Below are 14,705 nucleotides of genomic sequence, written 5' to 3'. Positions count from 1 at the left end.
GTTTCTGACGAGTTCCAATCCATGATCCAGATCCTCACTCTTTCCTGTACATGGATACCTAAGATTAAGGCTCAGGTGCTCACCTATGGTCCAAGGGATAGTAATGAATGGTCTAGTAGTCTCCAAAAGAATCTTCCCTATATATGAATGGCCTAGAAATGCAGGCTGTATTTTTAGTACTTGATGAAGAGCTCCACCTAATTAGAAATTGTGGCCTCATGGCTGTTATGGACAACACATGTGTGAAGTATACTCAGATGCCAAGCGAGCATTCATGCCCCTAGCTCTCTGTTTGGAATTCTGTAACCTCTGTTGTACAGCCTCATCAAAAGATCATTGTTAGAGTTTGCCACAGGCAAGAGAAATATTCTGGCAGATAGCCTGGCCAGACAGGGTTGAGTAGTTGTCGAGGAATGGTTCCCACACCAGTAGGTAGCAAAAAATACTTCAGCAGTGGAAACAGTCAATTGTACAGTTTGAACAGCACACTCCTATATGTCATGTCAGTTCAAGACCAGAGGGTATAGGTGCTAGATGTCTTCTATTTCAGTGGGATATGCATACACCTTACCAACTTTGTGAGTAATTCCTCAGCTTGTAACTATGACATAATTAAAATTAGTTTTACCCCCCCCCCCCATTACATCTTGTACCCTGCTCCTATTCAAAAAGGGGGGTAGGGAATGAATCTCGGAAGAGTGTCAAATTAGTGGTAGATTTATTTGGTGGATTATTCTGATTATTACAAAAAGATATGGTTGAGAGTATTTATTAGAAATTACCAATAAGTTAAAGTAGTAAATTCATTGTTTTCTCTGCATTCTTCATTTCACCTATATTTATGGGCAACTCACTTTTTGTAATCATTTGATCCTTTTTACAGGTACTACAACAGAAGGGTTCTAGAATGTAATGTCCTTGCTGGAATGCAAGAACAACGTGAAATATGCAGTACCCTGTTGATGAAGCAAACAATGGAAATTGCCCCACTACTTTGCAGCACAGCGCATCCCCAACATCTGCTGAAAAATTGTGACTCCTTTATTAGGGCCTCACTCATTGAAGTCTATGGAGCCCTATAGTAATTATGCTGTCTGTCTGTCAAGCTGTCCAACCATTAATGATTTGGATTCAGCAAGATAACTTGACTGGAAATAATTGGATTTTAAGCAAATTTATTCTGCAACTTTCTATTGATAAGACCTAAAATGAGTTTAATTCCACCCATCTGTGTTCTAATTTACAGGCGTTATGGTTCCTGATTACCCATCATTCTAGCTCTAGTTTTTATTGCTTACTTTTACCAATGGTCACTGGATTTCAGCCAGATATGGTATGCCACTGTTTAAGAATGAAGGCTTAAATATGTTCAGTTTTCAGCATTCCACAACATCATTTTCTGGGACTTACAACTCCAGATTAGCCAGACTGCAGATTGGCTGATGCATGAGGCCACAGTTTGCACAAAAATATTAGAATGTTAATCATGGCAGTGGAGCATTTTTCATTAATATTCTATGTTACTTTGCCAGATTTTCCTCTCTCAGGCATATTAGTATAGTAGGCATGAAATGATCACTTATTACTATAGTGGAATTATTAAAAATAATGTTGTTAATTGTTGATTCTTGCATGGCAGAAAATGTTGTATATACTATTGTAAAGTATAAGGTTCTTTACTGAGCCAAGTCAAATCAATACTTATATCCTTTCTTGACTAATTTTTAAAGATCTTCATGAAAATTATAAATATGCATATTTTGCCATGTTGAATGAATAAGGATTTTAAAGTAATATTAACATTGCTACTATTTTCTGTTAACATCAATGAAATTGCAAGGTAACAGGTTTTCATGTATGATTTACTGTACTACATTTTTTTGTAATAAGAAAGTGATTAATGTAACTTGAGCAAGAGTTTTTGCAGGTTTAATGTTTCTGCTTAAATAGCTATTGCTGCTTCTGTAATAAAGATTTGCAAGAGTTATCTCCCATGCCAACTAGAGCGCGGCTTTTGCTAAGGCTGCAACGTTTACACAAACAACAGCTTAGTTTATTTTACTTCCTGTAATTGCTTACAAAGTTGCTAACCATGTAAATGAAACATTACATGGCTGGCTGTCATGCAGGAGCTGTCCTTTCCAATTAAATGATATATTTCCACATCTCTACCTAAGACAACTGTTTAGCTTAATTTTCCTGTTAATTCTTTTTGTAAAGTTTGAATGATGTTTGCAATGAGTGTGACATCACTTGGAAAGAGCCAAAATTGATGAGAATTGGTTGTGCCACACAATACACATCAGGTTGATTACTGGTAATGTTGACATAATTTCCATAAACAACATTTTTTGCCTTTAAAACCATGTTTGATAACAAAACTTTGAGTAATATTTTATTTTACAGCAATGTGTTTTAAGTTTACAAGCCACTCTAGTTTCTTAGTCATTGTAGATCCTAGAAAAGCATGCAGTATTCATGACTTGGAATTACATCTGGCTGCATCATCAAATTTTTCAGCACGACACATAAATGTAGCAGTACATAACAGTATCACTACGATCCTAAGGACCAAAACTAACATATGTTCAACAAAGACATGTCTCACAAACTGAATCACGCTCGTATAAGATATAGCGCAAATGAAACGATCAGAAATTGAATGTGATATGGCATGCATATTGTCTCAATTCTAAGCCTTATGACGTATTGGACAGAAAGTTGAGTGTTTAATCAGTGTGACTAAACTGCATTGTTCTGGTTATTGTATACCATGTACACATTTCAGTATTTTGGTAAACATTGCAGCCTTACCTCAGTTGAAAATGAGTATAGTTTTAGACAGTACAGAAACACAATTTTGCAATAATTTCAATGGTACAAATATGACCAATTAGTTTCCAGTTAGTATCAGAAGAAATTAAACTTGCTGCATTATATGACTGTTAGTTAAAAACATGTTTTAAAGTTTTCTTCCCAAGCATGGTGGAATATTGCCAAGAAAATTTAAGCTGAACTTTGAAATCATACTTTGCATTGATATGTTTATGGATTACACATCTGATGATAGAAAGATATCAGCAATCATATCAGTTCTTAGAGAAACATTTAGTAGAATAAATGGATTTTGAATTTTCACTTTTGCTTTATTCTTAACTCGTATTTTTCTACTTTTTTCAGTCAGATGGTGAAAGTGTACCATTTAGCCATCAGTGGCTTTGAATAATATGATAAATAGTGTGAAAGTATGGTGAACGAGTGTATTATTTAGCCATCAGTCGCTGTTGAATAATCTGATAAATGGTGTCAAAGTATGGTGAATGGATGTATTATTTAGCCATCAGTTGCTATTGAATAATATGATAGTGTCAAAGTATGGTGAATGGATGTGTTATTTAGCCATCAGTAGCTGTTGAATAATCTGATAAATAGTGTCAAAGTATGGTGAATGAGTGTATTATTTAGCCATCAGTCGCTGTTGAATAATCTGATAAATAGTATCAAAGTATGGTGAATGGATGTATTATTTAGCCATCAGTCGCTGTTGAATAATATGATGGTACCAAAGTATGGTGAATGAATGTATTATTTAGCCATCAGTCGCTGTTGAATAATCTGATAAATAGTGTCAAAGTATGGTGAATGGATGTATTATTTAGCCATCAGTTGCTGTTGAATAATTTGATAGTACCAAAGTATGGTGAATGAATGTATTATTTAGCCATCAGTTGCTGTTGAATAATATGATATTATCACAGTATGTCGAATGAATGTATTATTTAGCTATAACTCAATGTTGAATAATAAGATAAATGAAATAGTCAATATCAAAGTGAATAAGCTTTTATATCATAAAGCTTAATGTGTATTCCTTGGTTTGTATTTATAACTTGTTTGAGTTTCTGCATGCATTTGACTCTGTATGATGTATATGTGAATAAAGACAATCACAGCAAATAAGAATCTTACAGCATGAAAATTGTATGGATTTTTTAATTTATTTTGAACACTTTTGATATGATTTAGTGCAAATACTATCACCATTCAGAAATGAATATGATCTGTAATTAATTGATTGTGTGCTTTATGATTTTTTAGTCTTTTCCCTTTTTAAAAATGACATCTTTAAGCACCATTTTATGTCAGTTGTAGAAGTTCTAACAGAATGTGGACATTTTTGTGGATCATGTGGTTGACTCAGTTAACTCGTTTAAATTAATCTAGCACTGCATATCAGTGGTAACCTGTTGACTACTGTTGCTGGTCACATGTTTGTTATTAGAGACATAGTATGGTTTCACTCGATCATAAACCAGTACTACTGCAGCTTTCAACCCACAAGTTACTATAAAGTGGACTGACCTAATTTATACATAGTGACACTTGATGTACAATGCATGAACAGGTGGAATGTTCATCAAAGATAAATGAATTGAATGTAATGGTAATAACTAAAATAGTATACTGATTTCATTCTTGCAAGGCTTGTTATCAAGACTAAAAACCACTAGACATAGACAAATGAAAGTTTGCTACCTTATTTGTATCTATATATAGATGATTTTAGTCGATTTTCATGCCATTTTTCACATCTATATGAATCTTAAAAGCTAAAAAAATGTTATCAATGCCTTATTAACATGATCAGGGCAAACCAACATTATGCTTGGCTTGTGTTTACATATATATAGTTTAAAAGCAAATGTAAATGTAATTTTTTTACCATCAATTTAAGGAGTTGTGTTAATAGTAAAGCCACCTAATTTTTTGTAAGGAATTTTCAGGTTTTATTTGCATCTGCATCACGTAGCAGTTTGGTAGTAATAATGCATAAATGATGTGTTATTTTTATCAGTATGACTTTTCTGGCAAATTACACAAGTGAATATATCTTGTACAATGTTCGGTCTTGCAAGCTAATGGTCAGCATAGTTAGTATGACTAACATGAGTTTAGAAATATGTTTCTCCTGGTTTCACTGCAAAATATTTATCCTGTCATCAGTCATACCAATACCTGTTGTCAACTTTTTTAAGTAACATAAAAGTGTCAAACATGTTGTAAAAGAGCACATTATATGACGCAGTTTGATATTAAAAAAATTTGATTTTAAAGTGTTCATAAACTAAAGTTCTTTTAACAGAGATGTATTTTATATACAGGGTATAAATCAAATGTTCATCTATTTGTATCATCAGTGCAAGTCTATCATCTAAAATGTTTGCTTGATATGTTTACATTTTTATGGACACAACAGATGTATATATGTTTTGTGTAAAAGAATGGATACGTTTTTTTTCTTCTTCTCATAGTTCTTACAGCACATTTATATGTAAATGCAAGCTTAATGTGTTTTTAAGTGAATCAAGCTGATTCTCTATTGCAGGGGTGCACAACCCGTGGCCAGCAGGCAAGATCCGGCCCACAAGTGTGTTCTGTCCAGCCCTCAGGGCAAATTAAAACAACACAGAAATCTGGCCCCCATGAACCGTAATTATATTAAAGAAATTAGTGTCTGCTGCCCTCGAGTGGTCTTAGAAAATGCAATCTGGCCCTTGGCCGTAAAAGGTTGTGCACCCCTGCTCTATTGGGATAAGTTTCAGGTTATTACCCACTTTGAAACTTTTAAGTTGGTTGTACCTTACAGTTTAACAACAGTTGTAGTAATCTCAAGTGGAGTGATAATTAGTCATTATTATTGAAGTTTAGTCGGAAATGTCAAATGACCAAGCATTCAGTTATGATTTTTTTTCATCATTATTACCAATATTCAAAAAAAGGGCTACATCACAGAATTTTTTTAGCTATAAATTTCTGTAACTCTTTTTCTCCAAACCCATTAGCAGCAAAAAACATGTTTCATATATGTCTCTTATCAGTTATGTACTATGATTGATTAAACTTGACTGCTGCCAGCTAGTTGAAACTAGTAGTTAGGCATCAAGTAATGTCGTACAGGTTGTGTTGAAAATGTCAAAAACTGATTATAATGAATAATTAATTAGTTATGAGGAACCAATCATTAGTATTACAGTTTCAACCAATTATCAACACTAGTAATGGCAAACAATTGCTGTGAGTTCATTAATTTTCTTAGGTATCAGTTTTCATAGTTTTATGACAAATTTTTCACTGATATTTGTGAATTGGAGAAAGGTTCTTTGTTTCCACAGAATGGTCATTGTTCTTTGAGTCGTGTAATGTATGGTTTACAGCATTATTTGAACCCATGAAAATAGTGAGGAATGGTTTTCACGACTTTGGACAGAATAAAATTATAAAAACCAGTCATCAAATATGATAAACTTCTAGGAATTTAAACTCAACCTGTGCATGGTGGGCCAACTAACCCCCCATTTTTATGTTCTTTTTATCATTAAACTTACAAATAGAAAAACTTTGATTACAGAAAATAGAAAGACTTGTCCCTGACTTAACATTTCTTTAACTGTTTTATTTTGTTCAACAATTATAAATGCCAGTGTTTAGAAAAGGCAAATATGTAGCAAAATTTTACTTCTGAAGAAAAAAACCCTCATGTAAACTATTTTTTTATAAACAGCTCTTTGCAGTATTTTGAAAATGGAAGTCCAGGGCTACGCATCTCCAAAAAATATAATGCATCAGTGGAGAAACTTCTTAGGCTGTTCCATTAAAAACATGGGACACAGGGAAGGCCCTTTTAAAGCTGGATACTCACCCATAGATGCAATTTAAAATTTCTTATCATTTTAATATGAACTCTGAAATCAAAGTACCCTGGCATGTATTTTTAAGAAACTGCCTTCCCTGGGTTCCATGTATGTTAAATGGAACAGCTCTTACTACTAAACACAGTTTATTGCCTATTTACACAATGTGTGGAAAAAAATTATAGATTACTACTTTTGGCTAGTTTTTTTCCTCTTATTAGTGCATCATATGTACTGGTGAGGGATAGCAGTGTTTAAACAAGGTTTGAACCGCTCTGGTGGCCTAGTGGTTAGAGCATTCGCCTCGGATGCGGGAGGTTGTGGGTTCGATCCCTGGCTGAGTCATACCAGAGACTTACAAAAATGGTACTAACAGATGCCTCACTTGGCGCTCTGCATTAAGAGGATAGAGTTAGGACTGGTTGGCCTGGTGTCAGGATAATGTGACTGGGTGGGACATCATGCTACATGTCTGCGGCATGATGCCTCAGTGCTAGACATCACTATAAACTGTCACACTGCAGACATCGTAGCGATACGACTGAAAAATTGTTAATGCTACATTAAAAATCCAAATCATGCACACACACACTCAACAAGGTTTGACAGAAAAGGAACCAGATGGCACCCTTCATTTAATAATGTGGGCCAGTGGTGTGATTGTAGTGGGCCAACCTCATAATTAAATAAAATATCATTTATATAATCTATTGTACCTGTTATTTGTGTAATTGCATGAAATGGTAACAAAAATTAACCATATCTACTGTAGGATTCTCTTCTTCAATACTTCTGACCATACTCTAACAGCTCTTGAAAAGTCAAAGTTTATGATTCTATGCTTCTTTCATCTTATAGTCATCTTTCTTTGTGAAGTTTCAGTTTTCAAGCAATTTCTTGAGGTAGTAATACTGTATTTCTTCGTTTTTATCCCTCCAGTCCATTGGAAGATAAACTTATTGTTCGACTTTTATCCTGGATTTTATGCATTTAACAGCAGCATCACACGAGTCATCACATATGCAGTAAATGTTGTCCCTTTCACAATTTAGCCTATTTCCGTAAAGAAATGTTATTTATTCTTTTAATATGTTACCCAATCATAATACCTTAGAAGATCTACTTCCTCACAATCCAGCTTCCCAGATACTGTTTTTTGCTAAAGGGAGCTAAACATAGTCTGCTGACCTATGTAGCAATCATACAGAGTGATCTCCCCTTAGGTAAAAGATTTTGTGATAAAGCCTAAGAAGCTTCATTGTTTTTACTTGTACAGATGGTCTATAGGCTTTTTTCCCTACTGGTAATTGCCTCATTTTGGATATTGTCACCCCCACTTTGCAAGTATCTATAATGTGAAGGATTTTGTGTGTAATATCAACACTTGTGTACATTTCTGTATTACTTCAGCTCTGATAAGACAAGTACTGGTTTACTTGGTCGTATCTTGCTCATGCATGCTTCTATAGGCGACACTTGAGTGATGTTTATCTGTGTAAGCATTCCATCATATTTAAAGAGCACTTAGTAACTTGTGCATCTTCACAAGATATGCGTGGGCTACAATATTTATGTGTGCAGGTTTTCATGCCCTTGAGAAACTCTTTATATGTATATATAATTCCATCATTTCTGTTACATACAGGTGAGTTTCTTTTACCATGGTATCCTTAGCCTGGAATGCTATGCTTCAATGATTCTACTTGTACATGCCATCCTTGACCTTCCCTAGAAGTTGCATTGTAATTGAGAGTGTCTGCTATCACTTTTTTCCATCATTTAGTCTAGCTCTGTACCCACACTGTTATTTTAATTTACCTGTATGCTTCATTGCTTTATTATAGTCTCGTTATCAATTTCTGGGTCAGCATTTTAAGATCTAGCTCTGCACAGACATTGCATTTGAAAAGACAGGTGGAGGGCTATAGTTGCATACATTTTGCTCTGTTTGTCTTAAAGATCAGGGAAAAGCGCAAAAACACAGCTCAGGCCAAAGACATCACCAGTCTGCATGCTGACCTTTCCTCAGTATGAAAGTTCTGGCAGACAAGGGAGGTAAATCAACTTACCCTTCAGCTATGAAGTGCCAGACACTGACAAGCTCTGAAACGGCTCCGACATCACCACAGGACTGAGCGTTTTTGGAAACTTCCTCTACCTTGCCTCAGTGTTCGACTTGATTCTTATTGTAGAACAGCAAGGGAAAAGAGCTAACAAACAGCCAAGTTCCCTCACATCTACAGACATAGAGACATGTTACATGGATCAAACATCACATAACCCATCCCAACTGATGATCCTAATGCTGTCCTCCCCCCACAGATGGCCTATTCTCATTGCAACCAGCCTAGACCATGAACTAGGGATCACAAAGGGCAAAAACGTCAATAATACGGGCTGATTCACTAACATCCCTGCTTCCAGCACTCATCTGGCATGTTGCCACAAATAGTATTCCCATCTCAACAGATGTCACTTCATAATTTCTCTACACTCTGGCATGAGAAGAGACTCTTTACTCAGCGAATGTCTCGAAGTCACGGTTTCTAATGCAGGGCATTTTACAAGTTTAGGGAGTGACAGAGCTCTTCACTCTTTGCCAGCTAAGTCTCAAGCATTACAGGAGACCTTAGCCTCACCTCATGCAACCAAGATGATGTTGCTTGTTCTCCAGTGCTGTCACTTATTCTACACTATCCATTGGAATGGGAAGATTCAGCCTTTCGAACAACCATTAAAGACATTTTCTACCTCTGACCCCCAGAGTTTTGTCCTCCTCCCCCCACTCATCAACAACCTGGACCAGGCTGCAGCATCTTCTGATCTTATGACAGAAGGGAAGAGTCCAATTCAATTACTTTTGCATTTGTGATGAGTTGCAGATGTTCTGACCCGCCTTCATCATCAGTTCATCTGCGGTGTTACCTTTCCACACAGTATGCTTTTATTTGGAAACCCCAGCAGTTGACAGCAGTATTGACACTTTGGGGATGACAAAGCCACACTCCATACATATGGACCAGATGGCCTTTGAAGACATAAGGCAGTTAGTGTGCAATATTGTTGCTGTGGCATGTATGTTGGACTTTTGTCTCTTTAGCTATCTTCCAACAGATTGAACATAGCTTATCTTCTCCCGCTCTGAATATCTCGGGGCATGCATGGGAGTCTGTCTCAAGAATGGCCAGAGTACTGAACAGAACCACTCATCATACTTTGGCTAATGCCATAACTGCAGCTACAAATTTCTAAATTGGCAGAACACGACTCTGCTTCCTGCCTGCACTTTCCTGAAGGACTACCATAAGGCCACATTAAGAGCAAAACCTTCATCCTCTATCCGTCTGTTTAATGTGATACAGAAAGCAAGAGATTCAGAGTGTCACCTTATCCTCATTGCACCAGTCAATCAATGAGCCCATCAATCTTGCAACGGGAGACTTTGGATTTTCCCTTAGCTACTCAAACAACCACGACATTAGTTATTTCATTCCTACTCAAAGTTTGCGCCGAGTATGATAAAAGGTCACAGCTCCACGATCACTGACACCTTTTGTCATTGAAGAGAGGATATTGGACAAAACAAGGACTTATCCAAACTACTCTCCAACTTTGATTATACACGACCATTAACATTAGGCTTATGCCAATGTGGAACCTATCTTGGGTATTAACTGGCTGAACAAGACATATTTGAACCACTTTCATGGGCATCTCTGGCACACCTTTCATGCAAGACCTGCTTCCTCCTGGCTTTAGCAACTGCAGGCAGAATTAACAATATACATGCCCTATCAGCATACCCAAATTATATGCAGTTCCGACAAAACTGGTCAGTTTTACTCATGACAGCATTCAAGTTCATCGCTAAGAACTGGCTTCCTTCCATGGGTAATAAGCCTTTCATCATGAAAACTCTGTCTAGTCTGGACACATCAGCTGCACGCCACCTACAATAACCAGTTTGGGCTTTTGTGTGTTATCTTAATAGAACAGATCTGTTGCATTGAGGGAAATTATGTCTCTTATTACTTCACATAAAAGAACAGTAGTATCTATCAAAACTGACTAACTCATCCAGGATTAAGCAAGTTATTCGTTCTGCATATAGAGAAATAACCCCAGCTCAAATAAATTTATTATGCATTTCAGCTGACAAGGCTAGAGAAGTTACTACAAGCCTAGCATTCAACCAGAACTGTTCGCTAACAAACATCATTCAGGCTGTGGGATGGAGATCAGAGCCCAAATTTTCTCGCTTTTATCTCTGAGATCTGTCATCTCATATGACCCAATTCAATCTGGCAGGACCTATGCAGCTCAACAGATCACCTTTCCAGGTCAATTGACAGCTTCCTAAGATGTGGCTTCACAAATTTTCTGGATTTGCTGGGGGGGGGGGGGGGGGGGCTATTTGAAGCTGTGCCCCGACAGATTGAGTCCCTTCCAGTCAAGTTACCTATAGGTTGTCTTGCATATCTGATGGGATCAGAGATGGTATCTCGGGTAAAGGGATGTACCTCCCTACTTACATAATCCCCTAATGTATTTTTGGTATTGTATTTAAATAAGAAATCAATTTTCCCTTGTAAAATATGTATCTTTATGAGTACTTATCCAATAATAACACACATACACCTCCTGGCCTCCCCGCAGTTATATCCACAGAGAGCGTTCCTTTAATACCAGTACTAACTGACGCCTTATTATGCTTTGCTGCCAAGTCTTGTACAGAAAAGATCACTGCCTGATCGCTACATAGGTCGGCAAACAACTTTGAGTTCATTTTAGCTAAAAGTATTATCTGGGAGGGCTGGATTTGTGAGGTAGTAGTAGTTCTTTACGGTATTATGATTGGGTAAATATTCTCAAAGAAACTTATTTTACTAGGAAAAAGATTGTCTCTTTCTGTATCCACCCATGTGAGAAACTTCAGAGTTGAAAAATGACAAATGGTGCTAAATGTGTCTCGTCACACGTTTACAAGAATCACCCAAACTAAAAAAATTTATTTTAATCACAGATGTTCATAAACCAAGAGTAGAAGTCATCTAAATAAATTATTTGAATGTTTCTTATTTTTTCAGCAAGGTTATTGCAGTTCAGTTCCTTGCTGATCTTACGCTCGACCTCTCAACCCAAAAATAGGGGATATACCGAGCATACAACTATTTCTAGATGATCTTGAGCTTTGCCTTATATGGGATTAGGAGAATGGGTATATTCTGAGCATAGTGACCATTTCATTAATAAAAAAGCCTGTAATAAAAAAAGTAAGGGAGCAATTTGGATATCTTTTGATTGGTTGGTGCATTAAAGGGAGAAAAAAACAACTTGTTAATTCTATTTGCCACATTAAATGTTTCTTTTTATCTTGTGGTACTTGGTATCTGTTGTGAACAAATGCCACAAGGGTGCATCATAACTGAAACACTGAGATTTTTGAACCAATGCATATGATGGATTATGTTTTATTTCATTTTTAATTAGAAAAAAATATTGATCATTAGGACTAGTGGTAAAATAGCAGTCTTTTGTTATTTTATTTTTGCATTTTTGGATTGAGCTCAAAAGTTTAGTTTGCCAAAAAATAACTGTTGTAAAGAATTTTTCTTTATTCCATAGAAAAAAGGGGGAAAAGTGCATCCAACATGGCTTTCTCACCAAGGCCAGCTGTGTCACACATATATAATTATAGGAATGAAAAAATGGGAAAGGTGTGTCCAATATGATTTTCTTACTATGTCCAACTGTGTCACATGTATATAAACATTAGAAAAAACTGAGAAAGGCATATCTTACATGGGTCAGCTGTATCATTTATAGGAATTGGGGAAAAAAATCTTTCTAAAGTCTGTATATTGTGTTTTATTTGTGAAGTTGAAAACTGCATGCTTTACAATTGCCCTAGAAGAAATATACTAGGACTTGCAGTATTTCACATGCATTATGTTACAGAATGTCTGGATCCACTGAGTTTTAGTTAAACAGTAGTAAATATATTTATCAGTATATATTCTCCATTACTCGATTTCCATACGTTAAAACAGATTTTCATCAGAAGTAAAAAAGATTTCTGCTAATCCACTGTAATCTTTATAAGCAAGTGTTTCAGTGTTTAAAAAATAAAGCCCCGTATACATGTACTTAACTGCGTCAGACTTTGATCTGTTGTTTTCTAATGCTCTGACAGGTCTACACAGTTTGTTTGGGATTCAGAAAATAGAGCAAATGGCATGCATGCCGATACATGGGTGCTTCAGGTAACAACAGGTCTGTATGTAGTAAGGAAGTCTTTCGCACTGTTAGTGGAGAAGGAATTTGTATTTACAAAATAGCATGTCCTGCTTCCCCATGGAAAATGTCTGTTTAATCCACATCATCAAGTAAATATGTCCAAGTACATGTCGGGCAGTAATTTAACCACACGTCTTTATTCATTAAGCCTATGTTTACGTCTTGAGCTAACTTTTCTTGCATGAGACAAGTCTATGTGCATTGAATACAGCGAGCTACCTCTGGAGACCATTATATTTTGCCTCCTAGCACCATTCACTGGTAGCCTGTCCAGTGGGTTTGTAATGCTAGCCTTATTGAATGCAGCCCATATAGTTATACAAAAACAAAAGACAAATGAATGGGTAGGTCGTATGGTTTTAGATGTTTGTTACATTTTTGTGTGTTGTGTCATTTATCTTGATGGTATTATGCTTATTATTCATTAATTTTTGTAGTAGTATAAATATGTAAAACATTTATCTGTTTAATTTCAAATATGATGACAAAATGTGTTGTGTCTCTTTATTAAATTATTTGTCTCGAGTCGCATGATTACTGCATATACTTGCATATAGGTCGAGTCAAGCTGCAGACAACAAAGATCCTGATCTTCCATAGCATAATGTGCATGCAGATCACAGTCTGTGTAGGAAATAATTAACCAGCAGATCAGGGTTTATGTTGTTTACTAATACTGATTACTCTCAATAAACTAGAGACCCAGTTTGCGGTTGGACTCGTGAGTATATATAGTAGTTATGCTGTCAGTCATTTATAAAGTAAATCTTTCATGTATTTGCATATAGTGCACTTTTAATGTCTTAAGTAGAAAATAAAATTACCCTCTTTTAAAGTGATGAGGTTACATGATAAATTATGACTTGTTTTGTTTTTGTTTCCCAGCTATCATTCAGGGGATCTGTAATTTTGGTTTATTGTTAAAAAACATAAGATATTGTAATATACATATGCCATGGTGGGATAGGGGACAGATATACTGTATATATATTGTGGCTGCATAATAATAATACTTTATTTCAAGATAATGCAGTCAGCCGTACAAACACCAATCACCCTGCAATTCTCAAAAAAAACAATCTAACTTGAACATAGGCAAAAAAAACAAAATCAAATGCCAGAAACACTTGCATACCATGTGTTTACTAACTTTATTACTCTCGCTCTCACACATAAATACACACTTTTTTGAGGATGAGCACACATGGCTGTGTAGGATTGGTGCATGAGAGCTAGGCAACTGTGACAAATCTTCTAGTGAAATCTCATGTTAATATGACCATCCATCCATTCAGAAGTAGCAATAATATATTCAAGATTGCAACCACAGAAGTCCTGTTGGATGTATGACAGGCACCATTTTCATTTGCAACTGACCAGTCATCATAAATCTTTTAGTGAAAACCCAATGCCAATAAGATGAGTGATAATTGGCTACCTTCGTGAGCACAATTTCAGCTAGACATCATAAGAAATCTTTTGCTGTCAATATGACCATTCATTCAGGAGAAGAAATAAGATTTTCAACATGGTCTGTGTGGTAGCCATATTAGCTGTCCTCGACTCTGGGATGAATGGTTTGCAAAGGTTTATGGTAGTTCTTCCAGTAGTTTAGGAGTAGTGATAACAAATTTGTGATATTGGGCAGACCATCATAGACACTGTTATGGTGTATGACCAGAAGATCTAGAAAGGAGTGTATACATCATAGGGACT

General features: G+C 36.0%; 1 protein-coding gene across 1 annotated transcript in view; it reads left to right on the top strand.

Annotated features, from left to right (window-relative positions):
* LOC149802963 (BTB/POZ domain-containing protein KCTD5-like) overlaps positions 1-13,845 on the top strand; it is a 35,484-nt gene extending 21,639 nt beyond the window's left edge. Inside the window, exon 6 of the mRNA XM_089952489.1 lies at positions 884-13,845. Coding sequence (XP_089808615.1) covers positions 884-913 — 30 coding nt within the window. The 3' untranslated portion in view covers positions 914-13,845. The remainder of the gene's footprint in view (positions 1-883) is intronic.
* Positions 13,846-14,705: the final 860 nt, after the last annotated feature.

The sequence above is a fragment of the Sinohyriopsis cumingii genome, chromosome 3, assembly GCF_028554795.1.
Source record: "Sinohyriopsis cumingii isolate HCF-2022 chromosome 3, ASM2855479v2, whole genome shotgun sequence".
NCBI lineage: Eukaryota > Metazoa > Mollusca > Bivalvia > Unionida > Unionidae > Sinohyriopsis > Sinohyriopsis cumingii.
Note: the sequence above shows the minus strand (reverse complement) of the source record. Positions and strands in the feature narration are given on the sequence as shown.